The 21836-nt window shown below is 37.3% G+C and overlaps 1 protein-coding gene across 2 annotated transcripts in view; it reads right to left on the bottom strand.

The window, feature by feature from the left end:
* Positions 1-21836, bottom strand: part of MAP3K1 (mitogen-activated protein kinase kinase kinase 1) — a 60792-nt gene that overhangs the window by 3030 nt on the left and 35926 nt on the right. For both annotated transcript variants that reach the window (XM_085043133.1, XM_085043132.1), the window contains 17 exons: positions 19582-19788; positions 17714-17914; positions 16860-16976; positions 16158-16306; positions 12341-12462; positions 11510-11591; positions 11214-11391; positions 10441-10731; positions 9879-10000; positions 8815-8906; positions 8410-8599; positions 6827-8093; positions 5772-5924; positions 4305-4467; positions 2706-2837; positions 1641-1783; positions 1026-1157 (listed from right to left, as the gene is read on the bottom strand). In XM_085043133.1, coding sequence (XP_084899259.1) covers positions 1026-1157; positions 1641-1783; positions 2706-2837; positions 4305-4467; positions 5772-5924; positions 6827-8093; positions 8410-8599; positions 8815-8906; positions 9879-10000; positions 10441-10731; positions 11214-11391; positions 11510-11591; positions 12341-12462; positions 16158-16306; positions 16860-16976; positions 17714-17914; positions 19582-19788 — 3741 coding nt within the window. The remainder of the gene's footprint in view (positions 1-1025; positions 1158-1640; positions 1784-2705; positions 2838-4304; positions 4468-5771; positions 5925-6826; positions 8094-8409; positions 8600-8814; positions 8907-9878; positions 10001-10440; positions 10732-11213; positions 11392-11509; positions 11592-12340; positions 12463-16157; positions 16307-16859; positions 16977-17713; positions 17915-19581; positions 19789-21836) is intronic.

Below are 21836 nucleotides of genomic sequence, written 5' to 3' on the forward strand. Positions count from 1 at the left end.
GCCATGTTCCACCACAGCATGTTAAACTGGCTATGCTTTCTTGCATTGCCTTTACTGTATTTCTGCTACCACCCCAAAAGGCAACATTCCTCAGAAAGACACAGATCTCTCCCAACCAAATTAATTTTATCTAGATCAGATTAAAGCAGGATGACTGAGAATACTAGAGTGGCACCACCAGATGCACAAAGACACAGAACCAAGAAAATTACATCTCTTATCACAAGTGATTTTACTTAGAACAAATCTGAGTACTGCTGTGCAACATCTGATTTCTGAAAAAACTTCCATCACTCGCAGTAACGTTTTTTTCATTCATGCCTACACGGTTCAACTGGACTTTTATGATTAAATATAACTAATTGATTTTAGTAAAAAAATGTGAATGCCAAGATGGATGGATGATCTATAAAAGGAAGGGGCAAAAATCATATATAGCATAGCATAATGGAAAATATCCTTCAGCAAAATCTGATCATGGAACATTAGGTTTTTACCAAACAACATTCCCCACTGTGAAATATAAATACACACACAAATGGTTTATGGCCAAAAAAGCTTCTGTATTTTACAAGGTTGTAAGAAAAAGTTCAAATCCCAATCTTCTGCCTTGTGTAAGGATCAATTTTATTTTTTTTTACCCTGTTACACGCTGTTTCTCTGTCTTAGAACAGACCTTTCTGAGCAACCTGGTACCCCTGCACATGGCAGGGAAGGTAGAACTAGACGATCTTTAAGGTCTCTTTCAAAACCTTTCAAAATCTTTCAAACCTTTCTACAATGCCATGATTTTGAATATTATTGTAATAGCATCTCTTTTCGGTATCAGTTTGCTTGGCTTTTTTTAAAAGAAACAAGTGTGCTTATGTTGGTACCAGTATTGCTTCTGTACTAATGGCTCCAACATGAAAAAAAAGCAATTGCAACAAACCCGGCTACATGTACACTTTTCTAAAATTCACATTGCTGTATAAAAGATTACTTGGCATCCTTTGTAGTGTATTTGCAGTAACTAAATACCTCACCTTAAATATCAGAGCAAGATGATTGGAGTGTTTCTCTGCGTTCCAGGGAGGTTTAGCACAGGCCATTTCTATGACAACACAGCCAACGCTCCACACATCACAGCTCCTTCCATATTGCTGACCTCTCAGGACCTGAACAGACAGACACCAAAGATCAGATCATATGCTTCAAAGTCTGTTAGCTTTAAGTCATACAGAAGTAAACCCTAAACGGTCATCAAACAAGTGTATTCTGATTACCATTTCAGGCTAGGAGAGTGATCAATGATGTAAATGCCACAAGATTTATATAGGTCTAGAGATTGAGCAAATAAAATACCTGACCAAGCGGCAAGCAAAGTACCTTGCAATAGCCAGCTTTTGAGCAAATGGTCATTAGGGCTTTAGTAACAGTACTTGTGATAATTCTATCTTGTAGCAAACTACTTGAAACAACTCTGACAGCAAGAAAGAAATGTCATGATCACCATGTTGGAATCATTCCTAATAGTTAGAACAAAGGCATTTAAAACACACTTGGAGAATGCACAGCAATTTTCTGTTATTTGGCTACATGAATTGGCTTAAAGAGTTCAAACAAACTTTTTGAAATAACTTTAAAAATTGGTTTCTTACCTCTGGTGCCATAAATGCAATAGTTCCCAACAACTGTCCCTGAAACTCCCCAGCACCAGTTCCTTTTGATGCCAACCTGGCTGCAGCTCCAAAATCAGCAATTCTTAATCTATGACCTGTGCTGTCAATTAGCAAATTGGCACCTGTCAACAGCACAATAAAAATATTGCTAGTTGGTTTTCTATTAAAGGCAAAAGGATGAACAGAAACTGGATACTCTTCCTCCCTCCACTTCAGAATTGTAAAATAGGTTGACATTCCCCACCCTAGTATCAAGAGAATCTAAAAATCAAGGATACGATCTAATAACCTCACTTTTCTGTTATGCCTGAATGATACTGCACACAGCTTGAGGCTGCTCAAGAGATTTTGAGAAGCAATCAAATTTTCAAAGTAGAGCAAACACACAAGATTCTGGAACAATGCCTGTAGATGGTATAATGGAAGAAAATGGTGACCTAAAGCCCTGGAAGCTTTCATTGCCTGCAGCTCCTCATGAAACTTAAATTTATTTAATTATCAAGCAACCTTGAGTTGCTTTAAAGAGAATTACAGAGCAATTAAAAGTTTTACTATTTTAAAAAGAATTAGTAAAGACACGTATTTGCGATCCATATTTTGCTACTTTTATGAACATATCTCCAGTTCATGGACAGCTATAGTGACATCAAAGGGAAAAGTTCAGTAAGACTGGTATTTCCCAGTAAAGTCCACATTTTACTCAGAGTACAACTGTATATTCAATTAGGATGAAGGAAGAAAATGCATCACAGTATTTCCATGGCAACTTTGTATCTTATTTTAACCGAGAAAGACAGTATTTCTTAACTGTTGGCACAGGTAACAAATATCCCCAAGCTTGCTATCAACAGTTTCATTAATTTCCGTGGCATTTTGATTAAATTTCAGCAATAGAGTTTCTTAAGAATGAGCAAGAATGATCAGACAAACTCAGTAGAAATACCACTCCTAAGAGGGTATCTGAGAGAATCAACAGGTCTCAGGCCAAAACAAATGTTGCTTTCTGAATACTGCTTCTTAGAATAAATTATGATTAATTCTCACCTTTAACATCTCTGTGGATTATCTGATTCTCATGGAGGTAAGAAAGGCCACGTAACAGTTGTTCTGTGTAATTAATAATAACTGATTCTTTGAAGGCTCCATATTTACTTAACAAATGAGCAACCGAACCCCCTAAAAGATAAAACAGTACATTCTATCAACACTTACCCTTTGTATTAGTAGAATGCAACACTGAATCCAAAAACTAGAACTTGGTATTAGTATTTCCAATTTATAGCTAGATTTCTCCTTCCCCTACCCCCAAAAAGGTAAAAAAATTTTATAGGCAAAAAGTGACATAGTTCATTCCTCAACTACTTTCTACATGGAATCATACACATTAAAGACACAAGTCTTCATGCTTCCTAATAATTTTATACTTTCTTAAAAGAATGTACAAATCTCTAGTGTACAAAGTACTTTTTTGAGAAAAACACTTTATCCACACTTCATGTTAATCTGTAAACAGCAGAATATTAGCTTTCTTTGGGGTAATGGACAAGTGCAACCTCCGGCAAGTATTCCCTCTTAATATCTTAATTTACGTTTGCTATCATCCAATACCTAGAACTAGCCAAACAAGCAAGGAAAAGAAGTATCTTCCCCTATTGTCCAAAACTGGTGATTGATTCTCAAGATTTTGGATTTCCAATGTGTCTATACAAAGTATTTGAATATAACCTGGGCTTGAATGAAGTAAACAATTCCTGACATTTCACTGTCTAAATAATAATATTTCAGAAAAAAACCGACACTTAAATTTAACATTCTTAATTTTGAGAAAATATTTCTTGCAGTACTTCTTGTAATTACACATACTTGGGCTTTGCATGTTAGCACTCTGGTATTGCTAAGTGGTTTCTGCCAGCGACCAGAAGTTAAGGTGCAATGCTTTCTTTTACAGGACATACGGACATATAAAACACCAAATCTAGTCTTGGTAACTAGATGACAGCAACATATAATCACATCAATAAAATTAATAAAACTACTTGTCAAAAGAAAGATATTGTCACTGCTGCATAAATTATGAAAAGATTTCAAAATTTTTTACTAAATCATCAGTTAAGAAATTTAAGATTTGAATTAATTTTCCCCAAAGGACTACTTACAACTTATTATTTGAAACTTACTTTTCAGTTCTTAAATGCCTCCCCATGTCAACTTTTTTTAAAAAAGTTTGGGAAAAAAACAAGTGACAGGTATTCCAAACCTTCTGGCTAAGTTATTTTTAAAAATAACTTAAAGCTATACAGATACACTGAAAATGCAACGGTTTGAGAGACAGTCACTTCAGCTGGAAATGAATCAAAATTTATAACTTCTCATTTGGAGTCAGAAATGGAAGGAAAAGTAATAGAAACTTTCTTCAGGGTTTCCAACTGCTGTAACTGTATGACAGATTAGGTATGGAAAATTCCAAATCACAGAAAGACGCACCATTAAGAATATTGCTGTGATCACTTCAGCTGTACTGTAAGTACACTTTTATACTGGTTGCCAACACAGCAGTGAAAATGTAAATTCACAACCTCAAGCAATGCAAAATCCAATATGTAACGACATAAGACTCAAATGGTATTTTCACTAGTTGTTTACCTGCCATCCATTCAATAAAGAGGTTATAGTTGCTCTTCTCACATGTAGCACCCAACATTCGAATAATGTTAGGATGGTTTAGGTGACTCATCATCCTTATTTCTTCTCTCAGTGCTTCAACTACCTCTTCTTGCTCAGATGATGTGTTCCTGACATATGTCACCTGTTTTGAAATATGGTATTCAGACTTACCTAATGTAAGTACCCAGTACTGTAACTGCCCTTCAATACAGCAACAAGAATGGATGGTTTTCACCATCTGGAACTATTTTTTTGCCGCCAACCCCTTCAGCTGAGAACATATCTCCTCCATGTGAGACAGTCACAGAAAATTAAGATTCACCTTCTGGGGAACACATGAAAACCTCTTCAAGTGCAGACTGGGGAAATATCCCTCTACCATCCTCTGTTTAAACTAGGAAAAAACCTTTCATTTCCAGACATTGAGGAAAAGGAAGAAAGGGAAGGCGTGAAACAGGAGCCTAAGTATTACTTACACAATTTTACCAATTAAATGTTTCATAACTAAAGCTCTTAAAGAAATTCGGCTCCGGGGAGAACATGACAGATTAGAAGTAATGGAACTGAAGCCAGCCTCAGCTCTGACTCAAACTAAATATGAAATATTTGCATGCTGCAGGGATTTTCCCCCAGGCATCACAATCATCATCACCTCTCCAGGACCACATGGCCAGTCCCACTTTTTCACAAGCAAAAGAGTTTCAAAGGAGGAATAGCTGGTGGAAGATGCTCTTTCCTTGAGCTATTTCAAAACGTTTATTCAATTCCATAGGTGTAAGTTCATTGCAGAACTGGTAAGAAAACGTTGGGACTAAAATTCTCTCTCTTTTGTTACCACTGATTCAGACCTAAGGCAGCTCTAGTGGCTCTAGTGTAAACAATTTATTCACACCTAAAACCTTCAAAAATCTTGACTGAAGCATGTGCATTTGGGTGTCTCCTCAGCCACACTTCTATATCTATTAATTTAAATAGTAAGAATATTTGCCTCCAAGTTTGGTTTAGTAAGTTAGCAAAGTTAAATCAGAGGAAACAAACATTAAACTACATTTCCTCCATTTAAAGTTATAGGAAAAATATTTTTGACAAGTGAGGGGACTGTATTTTAAATAGCTATCTTGCAAATAGGGTAGTAATTTGGAATCACGATATCTGGGCTCCATTCCTTACTCAGCCACCAATTTATGAACTTGATAGAAGTAAAAATGCACTTAAAGAACTATGAAGAAAATGGACATAGAAAAAAGGACTATTTTTTTTTCCATTTTAAGAAGAACTGAAAAAAACTTGCATATGGTTAATACCATGCACATAAAGGTTTTCTTTTATTATATATTGTGTCAGAACATATGGCAGGGAGCAGAAGAAGCAAAGAACACAAGAGGTCTGTGAGAGCAAATGCACTGAAGATGAAGCACAAGAAAGTGAAGTAATTGAAGTATTTACCTGTTTTACAGCCATTAATGTCCCCGTTCCCACATCTTGAGCTTGGTAACAGGAAGAGAAAGCTCCAAGACCAATTTGCTGACCTTTAAGCCATTCTGCATCTTCTCTGTAATGGTGTTTTGCTTTGGTATGTCCAGGCAGAGTTTCTGGTGTCTGCAAATTAAATTCAAATCATCTAAGTTTACCAACACATATCTAAAATACTGACATTTTGAAGTGTTAGGAAATATCCAAACTTATATGCCTCTCATCTCCCTTATACTTCTTGTTATATATGTCTCAGCTGAGATCAGAGCACCACAGTATTCTGTAACCCATATAGTCCTACTATATGTAGTTACAGAACTTCCTTCCTTTGTGTTACTAGGTGAAGGTGGAAGGCAAGGTTAGAGGACAAAAGTAGCAGCGTGACCTTTTCTTCTATTCCCAGTCTCCCATCTAGTTAAGGCTTTAGCTTGCACCTACAGTAAACAGAACCAAAATCAGGTTGTTTTCTACTTAATTTATCCCTCCCATTTTATGCTTTACATGTTGTTACCTCAAAGGATCACAAATAAAGTACCCCTTTCTCTATTCTTATTTCTTGCGTTTTTTGGCTATTTGCAATGTATGTGCTCTGACTTCTGAAGTATTTCTCAATTTCTCTCAAGGTATGCTGACAAGATCTCTTCTCAATCTTTCTATCAGAAATTAGTTTGGTTTTGTACAATTGTCTTCGAAGTAAATCTGCATTAGGACTCAATACAGTTCCACTCCTGCTTAAAAATTTTGGTTTTATTTCCTAGTTTCTCCAGTTTTACACTTCTTTTTTTGCCACTTTAAATGTTGGTATATGATATGGTGTTTCTCTTCCAAACATCTTCTCTAAATTTGTTAATAACAAAGAAGGATTTCTGTTAGCACCCTCAAGTGGCAGACTGGCTATATTCGATCTCCTAGGAAAAGGTATTGAGCACCTTTGCGGTTTCTATCACTTTTAAAATGTAACAGCAGTGTTTTATAATTTCAGTGACCCTCAGTTGAGACTTAAGCCAAATTCTCATACGTGTACTTACATCCTGCTGAATGATTATAATATCTTCACCATTTTCGACCTGTAGTTGGGGAATTATTGGCAGGGCATCTTGGGATGCTGACATTGCCATTGCAATAGCTAAAGCTTCCTCCTCTTCAGCTTCCATCTTTTCCTTGCATTTTTGATTATGATTTACATCATCTTTGTAAGTATCATCATTTTCTGCCCGCTCAGGAGAAAGAACTGCAACTTCAGACTTGAATGTAACTGTGCCATCACTCGTTGGCATGGAGGCCTCGAGCAGGTCCTCAATACTGGAATTGAGCTCTGCATTAACATCCAGCCGGCACTTTTCATCTACTGGTGTGAACACTGTCTCTTCACTTGGTATAACTGCACTGTTACTGCCATCACACTGTGAAATATCATTCAGGTCAAGTGTCATACTGCTTTTTAAGGTTTCTCCTTGCTTGTTCACATCACTTGGGGTGGGTCGTGATGGCTTTGGCCTGTGTACATGACTGGATGGCAATGGCCTGGCTTGGGTAAAAACCAGAGAAAGTTTCTCAGATTCTTTATTCTCAGAACAGTTTCTCTGAAACTGAAGAGAAAGCTTCCGCTGTGTTTGAGGAGAAGGTGAGGGGACTTTGCAGGGAACAAATCCCTGAGGTCTGAGTTTAGAGACATCTGTTACAGTGCCAGCTGGTACAGATGGGTTTGATGGAGACAGAAGTGCTGGGAATGGCGACTGGGAATGACTGGATGAGGGAGAAGAGTTCAAACACTGACTGTGGGGTTTTCCTTTTGTCTGAATGGATGGTTTTGGTTGCTCAGTGGTTACTGATGAAACAGGAAGTCCCATAGCAAGGCCAGCTAGTATCTCAGAAACATCGTCTGGGCTGCCACTCAGTTTTCTATCACTTAAACCTTTCCCACTTTTCCCTGATAACTGGACAGTATTGTTAGGAGTATTATTTTCTGTAGTTTCTGGAGAGTTATCTGGCACAGGTAGCTGTAAAAAGTCTTCATGTCGGCATTCCCCAGAGTGCATTTCTTCCATGCCTAGCTGAATGGCTTCTGCAATTTCCATTTCATCTGCTATTGCCATCAGACGTCGACGCATCCTTGCATAATGAGTTGAGCTTGTCATACTCAACATATCTAACAGCTTTACAAAAATGTGGGGCACTCTTGCCACCATTCTTGCTGCACTCAAAAATACTCTCCGTGACAGTTTGCCAACCATTGAGTGGGAATTGTCAATTGACTGCAAGGCGAAAGTTAAGAGGGAAAGAAGTTTCTTATACCTAAAAAAAAAGAAGAGAGGTTCTTTATACACTGACATGCTCTAATTAACTATTACCAAAAAAGTTGTTTCAAGATAATGTATTTAGCTGTCAGTTCTGAAGTAGAAAGAGATTTATTGCTGCACTGGTGCTTCAGAATTGCTTCACAGGTCAGAAGTTTTTAAAAAAACAGCTATTTACTCCATAAAGCAAGCACTCTTTGCATAGAAATATGTGCTATTTGTTTACAGGAATTAGAACAAATACTTTTTTTTATGAAATCACTACCAACAAATTCAACTACCAAGAGTAACATTCACATAGTACAAGCAAGTACCTGTCAACTACAGTATCAGCCTGCAAGACATCTCCACAGACAATGTGGGGATAAAATTCACCGGGAAATTCCAGCAGAAGTCTGTCTATTAGACAAAGTCGACCCAGCAGTGCTTGCCAGTTGCTAGATTCGGTTTCAGTTCCAAGAATACAATTTAAGACATAATCAACACCTCCAATACCAATGGATCCTATAAAACAGTTGATAAAATGAAGATTAGGTATTAGGCTCCAAGTCTAAATAAAGATCAGAACCGTATAATACAGAATTACTCACTGTTTGCCCAAATTAACCCCCTTCCAAAATGTTGAGAGGAATACTGTTCTCTTTGCTATGCCTGTACTTGATAAATTCCAGTATTATTTACTTGTAATTATAATTCAATTATATATGAAGAGTTATTACCAGATTTAAGTATTTCTCTCCCAACTGCCAGCTCGCCTGCTTGACCTTTACACATCTCCAATAGTGTTGAGACTGAAAGTTGACTTGTTCGACTGTAGAAAATTAAAACAAAAAAAGAACTCCTTTAACAAATGCTTTCAAGTAAAAAACATCCTATTCATTATACTTAAAAAGTCACCAGCTAGGAATTGTGCGTAAAATGATTTTACATCACTTTATTCCAGTACATTTCTATAATCCACTATCTCTAAGCTACTAATGGTTGTGACATTTTTGAAAGGATACTTCCAGAAATATAATGTCTATCACTAATACACAAAAAAAGGCCCAAATCCTCTCACTTTCTTGCAAAATGTGGCCAAATCCATTGAAACAGATCTGTTTCACTTACTACTTTAACTTTAGATGTTCTCTTTCTAGACTATTGCTGAGGGATCTCTAGCTGCAGTTTCAGAAGAAATGCTGCTTAGAAATTAAACCTAGAGAGACAAAACTCAAGCTGGTGGACTTCTGCATCTAGTTTACAGTACAGGAGAAGAAATGGTTTGCCTAGCTGAATGATGTTCTAGGGCAGCCTAGGACATGAAGACTTGAGCCAAAGGTATTCACTCTGAATAGCCATCTTCTATCATTACACTCTGAATTACAAATCACAAGTGTTATGTTACTACTATTACTTCATGGCAAAAATGTTTAACAACTTTTGCTGGGGTAGGAACAATACTGAGGAATACTTGGTAATAGCTTTAAGGAGAGTCATGAGAATTAGACCAAAGCAATAGAAAGGGAGATGGGAGGGATGGGTTCATGATTGCACCTAACATCTTCCTTTATTTTACGGGTGGGGAAAAAGGCCTTATGAAAACAAAGTATACAAGTGGTTGCCTCCAAAAATCTGTATCTTTCAAGCCAGAAGTTTGCAGGCAGCAGTTGGACTAGCAAAACAATGATACATATTTACAATCCACACATTTTAACACCAACTAGTTCCAGATGAATAGCAACAAATGAAGCTTTAAGACATTTAAGAAACAATGCAAAATGAAGTTCATGAGACACCGTACCTGTTAGCATCTGCACATTTAACTAATATAGTCTCTACGACTGGCTTGAGAAGTCGCTGTAATTTGGTCCTCTCTGCCAAAGTGTGACAGGGAGTGTAAACCAGCATGGCTCTTAAAGTTTTCTAAGAGATAGAAAAAAACATACATATGAAATCCAACTAGCTACACAATTTTAATTTTTTTTGAAGAGACATAAATAAGCATTAAAGAGTTGGAAATTAGGTTTTACATAAATTGTGTTCAAAATGTCAGTGCAATGTTCAAAGGACGAATAGCTTACTACATATTCACTGCTAGAATTAGTCACCTCCTCTTTGAGGACGAAAAGACATACACATACTGTCAATACTCAGAACTGTGGCAAGTGTCAGTGAAGTCACGTCCTTTCACTTATGATGAGTATTTTGATCATCCCACTTTCAAATGATAGTTAAAAGTCATCAGTGGTGCTCTACAACAATTACTAGGACTCCTGACTTCATGTATCTTCTCCCACACCCCCATGTTCCAAAATGACTCAAGTATGAAATTAGTAGAATACATCAAGTTAACAATGACTTACTAAAGCAGCAACATAGACTTTGTAGACAGGGTCAGCACAGACCATGGACAGCACACTGCAGCAGGATTCCACCACCACATCTCCTGAGATACTGGTCTGAGATGACCCACTAGCTGCTCCCAGAGCTCCAGCACTTGTGTTGTTTCCATTGCTGCTTCCAGAGTTTCCAGTGCTTTCACCATTAGCCAGTAACAGAGCACCGCTAACATCATGGGAAAGACGTCTAAGTGCCATCTCTCGTATATTCCAGTTTCGAGAAAACAAGCAGCCAACTAGCTCCATCCCAAATACCTGCCAAGGAAAAAACCAACATTACAGGAGTCAAAATGAATAATGCTGCAACTTAAGTAAGTTAAGTAAGTAAGGTAACTTAAGTACCTAAGAGCAAACACAAAGGAAGGGAAGATGTTTCTAGTTAAAAATCATCAAGGCTGACAGGAAAAATATGTCCAAAGGTATAGTGTCTTAAAAAACAGATTCTGTGACAGAAAAAAAACCATCATAAAAGTTCTGTAAAAACTCTGTTAAGAGAAATGGGAGGATGACTGCGTGGATGGTTTAACTCACTTTGAATTTCAATTATTAATTATGAAGTTGGTTTCCAAACATTGATATTAACAGTCCTGAAATCAAGGTCTGGCTATACTAGACAAAAAGAAATGGCAGAAATATAGGAAATACAAGTGCTCTCATTTTAACGTGTGTGACCCATGTTCAGCTGAACCCACACCTACACTCTAAAGGCTATTTTGTCTTTTATGAAATAAAATTACCTGAATCCATGGCTCAGCTGAATCTTTATATGTAGACGGAATCTGCTGGACTCCATAATGAGTAAGGTTAAAATTGCTATCTTGGGTTCTTCTCTGTGATCCAGCTGTAGACTGCTGCTGAGATTGTTGTTGAACCACACGGAGAACAGAAGAGTCCACAGGGCTTGGCAATTCATGACTACAAATCAACAACAAGTAACACGGATTAAAAAATTAAACGTTTAATGTAAATACTCCAGCACATTCAAAAATATCAAGTAAAAATCCCATTTATCATACACCAACTGAATCCTCACCTATAGAAATCATGAGACCTCCATTTAGATCTACAAAGTGGACAGATAAGCGGCTCTCTGTTTCTTCTGCATTCTTCTGCCCCTGGAATACAACAACAGGATAATATGCACGTAAGTTTTACAGTGTACAAAACCAGAAGATGGCATAACTGTTTGTAAGTTTTACTGCAGGACATTAGTTTCATAATAAATTCTTCTGAACTGCGTCACTTTCAACACCCTGGGCATTTAAATATGGATGTTTAAACATTTTTTTTACTGCATGAAGAAATGCTTCACTTCAGTCAGTACTAAAATTAAGACTTTAAGTTACAAACTGAAATTCAGGTCCCTTTGACCTCAGGTACAGGAAAATATTTTGTTAAAGCAAACTGTAAATATTTATATACTTAATATATGATATAAACATACCTCATAGTTCATTATATAATTCTAGCTGACAGTATATGATTTTCATGCATTCTAATGACAAGTCCCAGGGGAATGAAAGTCTGTTCCTAACCTGGTTCTAATTGGACATAATCTCTTCACCCAGGTAAGAGAGGCTCAAACCTCTAGCCCTGCAGTTACTTTCTGTAGCAGAGCATCAAATTACAAACTCAATTTCTGAGTAAGTGACAAAATACGGCGTATCAATACTGCCTGAATGATGCCAAATTCTCAGAGTTCTAGTCATCACTTAAGAGCAGGTTTCTGGGTTTTTTATTAAAAATAAATATTTTTGTAAAAATATTTTATTAAAAATAAAGCAAACAACCCAAACCTGTACTAAGCTATAATACTTTGGCAGATTTAGAGTCACCAGAACTTTACAAAACAAAGGTAACATACATATTGACATGCAGTGGTGGTGTAATTTGTTCCTGCAGCCATCTTCACACACAGTTAGACTCTCTTCATCCAGCATGCCTAACAAACAAATGGGGCACATCTGCTCTTCTTCATCCTTCATACTGTAAAAAAGAGACATTTGTGATTGTAGAAGTGGCATATCAGAATTCAGAACAGGCATTAACATGAAAAAATATTAACTTCCAGATTAGAACAGTCACTTCTGGATAACTATAGGCTATTCACGAAACATTCTCCTAAACCTTGGTCTGAATAAGTAAGCAACCAGATTTTAGAAGCACTGAGTACAGACAACACTTTGTTGAAATGAAAGGGAAAGTCACAAAACGCATGACATCTTTTCAAACTAGGTCAGATACCAATTAGAGATTGAAAGGCCCAGCTTTGGGCACTTAACATTTTTTTCCCTAAGGCTTCTTTAAACAAATCAACCTTCACTTTTTAATTTATCATTTTGTTTTGAAAAGCTAAGGAATATTTATATTTTGAAAGCTACCCACATTCTTTTCATCACATTCCTTTCAGAGCATGGAGGTATGTCGGGGTTTGACCCTGACTAAACGCCAGGCACTTCTCCTCTCTCTTGCTGCAGACATGCAGGAGAGGGGAAAGAAAAAAAAAACTCTAAAAACACACACCAATCTCATGAGTTAAGTGAGATAGGACACTGGTAGGAGGATGCATGGAAGAAAGGGCAGACAGGCTCTAAACTTAAAGTTCCAAAGTGATTTAATTACCTAAGCAAGCTGGAGGATAAATGAGACGCAAAAATGAAGTTTCCATACACTATTTTGTTCACTCACCCCCTTCCTCTTACAAACCCATTTTTATTCACCTCCTTTCTTCCTTCTAACCAACAGTTTAGGTAGGAGGGCAGGGTGTGAGGTGTTTTCTCAGTCCACAGAGCAGGTCCATAAATCTGTTCATCACCACAATTCTTCTACTACAAATACTCTTTATCTCTACTTATCTCTCTCTCTCTCTAGACAGTTTCTCTGCTCTCACCCCCTCCCTCTTAAGAAGCAGTCTCTGCACTCACACCCCTTCCCTCTTTCCAAACTAACAGCACGGGCAGGGGGCAGGGTAAGGAGTTTGTTCTCTGGTCAGTCCATCAGGGAGAGGGGTTCTCTACTTAGCCACGGGGTCCCTCCCACGAGACAGTCCTCTGGGAACTTCTTTGACATGGGTCCAATCTCACAAGCAACATCCCACCCAAATTCTGCTGCAACATGAGTTTTTGTCCATAGGGTGCTGTGCAGACTCTCCCAAGCCAAGGCCAGGCTGCTTCCACCCCAGGAGCAAGGCCTTTCTCTCCCTTGCAAGGTCTTTGCAGCTTTAACTCTTTCGATTAGACTCCTACTGGTTCAGTCTTTTCCAGGCATCCACCTGCTCCTCTGGCATTGCTGTGGGTGGATTTCCTTGTGGACTCCATGGGCTGCAGGGGCACAACCTGCTTCCCCATGGCCTTCACCACAGCTAGCAGAGGGTTTTCAGCTCCGGTGCCTGGAGCACCTCTTTCCCCACCTTCTCCACTGACCTTGGTGTCTCCATGCTGTTCTCCCTTCACATATTTTTACCTCCACTTCCTCCTCCTGCAACTACACAGAAGTGCATGCCTACCTTGTTTTGATTTTTTTCTTAAATATGTTTTCACAGGGGTGTAACCAGCATCTCAAATTGGCCCAAACTTGGCCGGCAGCATGTCCATCACCTTCAGAGCCATCAGAGATTGGCTCTGCTGGACTTGGTGAAAAACTTCCAGAACTTTCACTCAGAACACACAGAAGCCACCTTTGTGCCACTCTCCACCCCTCAGACACTTCCCCAAGTCCACCACAACAGCTTCTGAGGGGTTTAAAATTCTCTTAGATGTCAAAGATACTTTGCTGATGTTTTGGACCAATCAAAACCACCACTAGGTAGTATTTAGCCCTTTACAGGAAACTGTAAATACTATTTGATGAACATAGTAAAACTCAAAAAATAAACAACTACTCAAGAATTTTCAGCTACTAACAAAAAGTGATAGAACAGATTCATATGAACACTAACATACATGCCACACATAGATGTTTTAAAGAAACCTATTTCCCGTTTTACAAGTTGTTTCTATTCTATTGTCCCCCATCTTAATTTTTAAATGGGTATAACCAGAGATTTATCAAAAAAAATCTTCTAAACTTAAACGACATGCAATGAAAAACACAGATTTTTATTCTTCTGCAATATTCTTTAAATGTGCAAAACTCTTATTACTCCTAGAAAAAATTTAAGTTCAGTTGGTGTACATCTAAAACTTTGCAGGCACCCTGCATTTGTTCACCAACAGTTTTTTTTTTACAATACAATTAACCTGTGCATGCTTTATTTCTATACACGTGTATTCCCTTCTACTTCTTTGCAAATGGTTTAAGCTAATTTTTCCTTGAAAAAAATCCACAAAAATAAGTGTATGAAAAATCATTTTACATACACACACACACACATATATTAGACACCTCTTTTTGAAGAACTAGAAGTAAGCAAAACATAACTGCAAATCACAGGAATTATCAGAACTGAGTAAACTTTTTTCTCAAATGAATCTGATGCACAGGGCTCTCTAATACTTATGCCATACAAATTCAGGCTTGCACAAAATGGCAGCTTCTCTCATTGAATCCGTATTGCAGGTAAATCAGTATCACCAGGTGTACTGGCAAACAACGAAGTGATAGCTAATGCAGCAAAGTTCACAATCCTATGGAAAAAAATTTCCTACACATGGTATTTACACGAAGGGAACTGGCCTGCCAGATAAGTAATCCCAGAGTAATTACATATTTAGCAGCTTTGTTTATACAACTATTTACAGTGACACAATTTGGAAAAGTAAAAGATGAAGTGAAATTAAGGTCACAGTCTGTATACAAGAATTTAAACCTGTCTGAATATATTCATCTTACTATATGTTCATTATCACAAAGGAACATAACAAGATAGTCTTTAAGTCAGATTTCACTTCTCAAAAACAAAGCCTCAATTAGGGGTGCATTCTTTGGTTTGACCTCTCTAAATGACGTACATTTTACCCCCTGTACAATGCAAGTACAAATTATTTGTTTAAAAAATTAATCAGTATCTTTTCAAAACCATGAAAAAGAATGTACAAAAGAACTCAAGTAGAAGTAGTCAGGGAAAAAAAACCCCAAAGAATAAGATCACTTAAAATACATAGACAAGGCATCATTTAGTATTGTACAAACTATAAAACCAATACGTTAATAACTCTCTTAAAATAATTCAACTACTCATTTTAATGAAGTAGTTTTAAAAACATATGCTTGCTTCTGTTTTTATATTTATATGTATGCTTACACAGAGTGCATTTACCTAAACGTTTCACAGTGTATTGTCAGATGCACAAGCTTTTGCCAAAGCAGGACAGAAGACAGAGAAAAATCATGTTTATTCTTTTGTTAACACTTGCACAAGTGCTGTATTTGAACAAATGCACACAAATAGACTTCCAAAGTTGACATATGCTTCAGTCTTGCACTTAGATTTCAGAAGTTTGTTTGGCAAATTCTTATAGGGTCAAAAAAACTCTTTTCACAATTGTACTTATTTTCCAAACAGAAGTTGCAAAACAAATATGCCCACTTGGTACCACAGTGACTAATGTATGCTTAACTTGATTGCTTGCAAATGCAGAGACTCAACGTGGCTTGAAATGAAAGCAGCTTTAAACAAAAAGAATGTATGTGATTCTAAAACTAGAGAATAAAGCTTGTAATTCCTTTAAAGAAATACTAACCTGTTTTCTGAACTAGATGTAGAAGTACTAGATGATGACAATGTATGAGAATTTGACATGCGTGAGACAAACTTCTGGATGGTGTTACGAGATGGAGCTTTGATCCTCGAGCTACGCCTACTGTGATATTTCTGGAACAAACTCTCAACCTAACATCAGAAAAAGATAGCAACAGTCGTATTTATGCTATGAATAGCTTGTTATTAAGAGTAGTATTACCAAAGTGTAAACTACTGCTAAGAGATAAAAAATCTATTCACCTTCACAATAATGCATTAGCAGTAGCAGCAATTTCAGAAGTCTTACTACTAAAAAAATCACAAGAAACATTTTACACCAAAAACATATCTGCTTATTGAAAATAAATAACACATCTAATATATATGTGCAATCACTTCAAAAGACCCGCACTTTCTTCCTTTTAGCAACTCAGTGAGACAGATCTATAAATTTGAATAGAAAATGCCAAGATTTGAATCACTCACTAAACTACAGCTCTCTACTATTTATGTAGTTATGTCTTATATTTGCAGATAATTTCTTCCACTTACAGAACTCTTGAGACTAAATTAAAGATATAATCACAAACATATGTTCTTGTTGCTTTGAAATCTAACAGTTTTCAGCATTTTTAAGATAGTGTCCTACAGCCATTATGGAGTGCATTCTGGATCATCATTAGATGTATTAGAAATTGATTACCTCAAAGTTCTTCAGTGTCTTTCTCCAGAGCATTGGGTCTGAGGGTTCAAGCTGGAAGACCCGCAGCATAACAAACAACAGATGAATACAAAACGTCCCACGGCCACAGCTACAAGTCTGTAAAGAAAAGTATGTGCTCAGGCTCTACTCACTTGGTAATTTTTCCACATTTAAGTGTATCATTAACATACACTACCACCACCCCCCCCAAAAAAAAGAAAGAGCATTCCTAAAATATTATTCAGAAATACATATCAGAAAGCATAAAATTATGATATCAGTTTTCAGTTTCTTATCTCCCATCCCCCCCCTTTTTTTAATAAATCAATGGAAGCTATTTTTATGCTTCATACTAGATGGAATTTATGCATATAATCATGAATCTACAACACGACACCAATCAAACTTAAATGAGATGCTTCTATTTACCCAACTTGGATGTGTCCCAATACTGCATCACAGTAGTATCAAGAAAGTCTATGAAAAGGACCTCATCATGGGTATTAATGAAATTATCACACTGTTAAGGGAATTATGTAATGTGCTTGTCATTTATATATATCCCATGATTAGAGGAATTAAGCAGCCAAATTTTAGCCAAGAATGTATAAGACGTATAATTCAGAGTCACTTCTAGGAATAAGTCTTTTTTTTTTAGGAAAAAAGAGAAACTGTAGACAAACACAATTTACAAATTAAAAGCTGATTGTGATATTACATGAGTACAAACTACAACTTTTAAACATTACTTTACAGAACAGTGATCATCAATTATCTAATCGGGCTTTGAGCAGTTTTCTGAGATTAACTATGAATTGCTAAAAGCTATAAAAAAAGACAAAACCATGCCCTACCTGAGGCCCAATGAACACTCTGTATTTATTATCAGGGCTGTCACCTCCAATTAAGAACGAGTTGGGTCCTATCTGCTGCAGTAAGTACAGCCTGGCTCGCATCACTTTGTTGACACGGCGATTTGTCTCCTCAGGGCTGTATGGAGAGAAGCCATCTGGAGATGGGGCTCGTCGGGGTGGTGTTATCCGTCCGCTCTGAAACTACACAAGTGGCTCCGTCATGAGCATTCAAAGGACAGAAGAATGTTTAAATAGGTATGGTTTATTTATTTATTTCCCAAATAAGAGTCCCCAAAAACCTGGAACTACTACAGTCTGCTTAGACTAAATGATGTCAAAAGATTACTTTTCTCCCATGCCCAGAATTCAAGGACAGAAGAGAACGGAAATTCTCTAGCTGAAACTTGTCTGACACTGTGACAGAAAAGGAGTCATCACTGGTTGCCTTACCATATAACCACTGAATTATCAAAAGTAATTCAATCCAAAGATAACCAGAGACTTATTACTCAATACAGGATATCATTAGACAAGGCTATAATACTAATATATTTCATAAATGAAGAAATGTTATGACTATGACAGTTTACAAAAGGGAATACAAGTTCAACAAAGATGAAAAGTAAAGAAAATTCCAAAGAAGAGAAAAAAAGATACAGCTTTCTCTCTTTTGCACCACAAAAGCAACTTTTAGTTGAGGATGCTTTTGGGGCTTTTTAATACTGTTTCCCCATAATCAAAAATTCAATAGCCCAGATCTTTTAGGAAGATTGTCTTCATTTAACTTCTTCACATTTCTAACATTATGAGATGCATTAATGGTTCCATCCAATTTCAGATCTTCTGATTTTTTATATGCATTAAATTGTAAGTTAGAATGAAAGTAATAATGAATTCACTCTCCACTATGTAAGTGAAATATAACCTGGAGTTTTACTGGTTTTAATGTGAAAAGATAATGTAAACCAGAAAAAACCAACCAAGTAAAAATGGATCAGTGAAAAAATTAAATATTTTGGTGAGCTCTTTTCTTTTTTTTAACCTTTCAATTTCTCTTGTCAAGAGAAAAGGACCATTGCTGCAGTGCTGTTACTTGTGATACTTGTCTCTAGTTCAGAAGAATGGCAGTACATATTTACACTGACACTGGAAAAACCTGTTGAGAACAATGGGACAATAAAACTGGCTAGATCTTATTTTTATTCTAATTGTACTGTGAATTGCACTGTGAATTTAACTGTTGATGAGTCTTTTTACAACGAACTAGAATGTTAGATTATACTCTTGATCTTCTTTAATTAAGCCAGTTACTCTTGCTCAAAACAGTCTATTCTAGATCTTCTCAAATGCGGTGACAGTGATTTTAGACTTCTGACAATGTACATATGTAAATATTCCCTAATCTGTACATAAAGATCAGTTCTGAAATAAAGGATCACAAACACACTAGTAACTTTTCTACAGGAATCTTAATCTTGCCCACAATTCAATCCTTAATGGAATATACCTTCCTAGAGAACTGACAGGCAGGAGAAACTGATTACAGCTAAAAAAAGAAAAAGAAAAGCTACCAAAAGAAGCTACCAGCACTTCTTCATGCTAATCAAGCCATACATGTATTCATGACTGAGTATCTGTATTTCTTCATTTATTACTGAGCGATAACAAATGAAAGCAGGACTGAAGGAAAGAGAAAACACACATGAGAAATATCACATGAGATGTGTGCCACTCAAGTACTACCCTGTAATAACCTCATTGTATCAGCACCTTGCTCTACAGAGCGAGGGCCAACTGCCTCCCTCTGCATAAGCAAAAGATTATAGAATATAGCCAATTTGAAAATTACGCCACAGATTGCAACTTACAGGCACTGGAGATACCCTTTTTCTTCTAACGCCTGGTGACTCAGATTTAACCGTCCTAGCAGATGATGAAGAGGAGCTGCTAGGAGAAGGACTACGTCTTCCTTTCTGTGTTGGTGAAGAAGCAGTGTTTTGTCCTTCAGCTTGAGGATCTAGACAGAGTTTGTTCATTTCTGATCCATCTACTTTTCCGGGGATAGGTTTCACCACCTGGCAGGAATTAAACCACATATTGAAATTATTAATTGGAAATTTTACATTAAAGCAAATCAAATTAATAAAAAAAAGCTGCAACAATTAAGCCATTATACAGATATCCAAATATTCCTTAGGCCCCACTACTAACATGGAAGAGGGGTTAGCTTACTGATCTATATGCAACACAAAAGCAAGAACCTTTCATCCTGTCTGTTTGTGCTGCTTATGTTAGTTGTGGTAGCAACTGATTTGATTCGCAAAGTACTTTTGTAATTGTCATTCATGATACCTCAAAGAATAACAGTTTTCCCCCTCTGGATAGTAGAAGCCAAAAGAATTCTTTTTCTCTGCAGGTACTGCCTGCTTATTAAGAGCTGTAATATTGGATCCATCCATTTTACACAGTACCAGATGAAAAATACTAGGAGTACTATTTCTATAGCACAATACTTCTGCAAAATAAAGACCTCAAACATGGAGGTAATCTAGCAAAATTAGGTGTGCTGTTGCTTGTAAAAAACACACCCACATTTTCCATCTGCCATACAAACAAAAGAGCTACACCACGTCTGATATCTGAGCTAGCCATTGTGCTCAGTGCTGCACAACTGGGACAGACACAGGTGCTAAAGAAAAGGGAGTACATACACTTCCAATACAGTGCTTTGTTGCATGAACCCTTAATTTTGACACTGAAGATTGGAATATTTCAAGACAACTTTCCGTTTTCTGCCTGTCAGACCCACACAATGCATAAAAGTAACATCCCTGAGAATTAAATTAAAAAAAGTCACAGTGGCCAGATTCCATTTTAGTTCTACATTATTCCACGTCTCAGAGCCTTGACTCAAAGCTAGAAGGAAGCTCCAAGTAAAACCTCAGATAAACAGAGTAGATCTCTCCTAGAAAGTTCCAGAGGTCTCTTTGATTGAGCCAAAAACTGAAAGGGGCTTTCCCTCCTCAGGGCAGGAAGAGACTTCTAGACTCAGTGCCCAGTTACTAGGATAAAGGGATCAGGATAAAAGAGAACAGGATAAAAGAGAAGTATAAAGAGCAGTGAAAACCCTTTTTGTCATACTACCAATTACTGTCATGCTTCTCATTTACAGGAAGATCAAAATCCAAATTCATGGTAGCTAAGGAGAAGCTACAGTTACTAGCTACTTGTGCTTGAAAACATTAAAAATGTAAGATTATAGTAATTGATAATCTGGAGCATCAAATGTTATATTAACACACCCAGAAACCTCAAGGGAAGTGGGCTGAGCAGGGAAATAATTTCAAGCTATGCAATAACCCAAAAGCATTTACATTTTTGAAGTTAAAATTGTGTTATTTGACCCTTTGAAGTATCGGGGTTTGGTGCACTTGTAAGTATTTTCAATGTTATTTCTCATGACAGAACCAACAGAACCTTCTTACTTCTATTCCAGAAAAGCTGTCCCCAAACACTTGCCTACTGCATCAGATGATCTTAACTTTACATTAGTGGTACATAGTAGTCACATCAGCAAATGCAGCAACATTTATAGGTAAGAAATGGCTATTAATTAACCAGCATTATGCTGGATTGAATTGTAACCACTCTGTTTCAGATTTCATCTGCCTGCATTTCTTAAAAGCACTTGCAAGCCATTTATGACAAAGCAGCACCCAAAAGCCTAACAGAACGCTCTGTCAGTCAGACGTTATCAGAGCTGAGTCCTGGCTGAAGGAAGAGCTGAATTTCGGTTTGTTTCCGGTTCCAGCAGTTTTCACCAGATGAGCAGGCAGGCGCTATCCCGGCTGCTGCCGCTGGAGGGCAGCAGTGCCGCAGCCGTACGTGACCGCTGACAGCGCGGAGCGGCGATAACGCCTCGGCTTAAAAACAAACAGCGACAAATGCGCTACAGCGCGGAAAGCCAGCCACGCCGTCCGCTTAAACACCGCCCAGCGAACGGACAGGAGCAACACAACTAGGAGTAGGGAAACTCTGAAGAAAAAGAGGTTTCTAACAAAAAGTAATTTAAGTTATTTTTATTTGTAAGAGCTGCTACAGATACTGTCCTTCCATCAGCACC

Source organism: Lichenostomus cassidix, chromosome Z (assembly GCF_008360975.1).
Source record: "Lichenostomus cassidix isolate B80296 chromosome Z, HeHo_3.0, whole genome shotgun sequence".
In the NCBI taxonomy this organism is placed as follows: Eukaryota; Metazoa; Chordata; class Aves; order Passeriformes; family Meliphagidae; genus Lichenostomus; species Lichenostomus cassidix.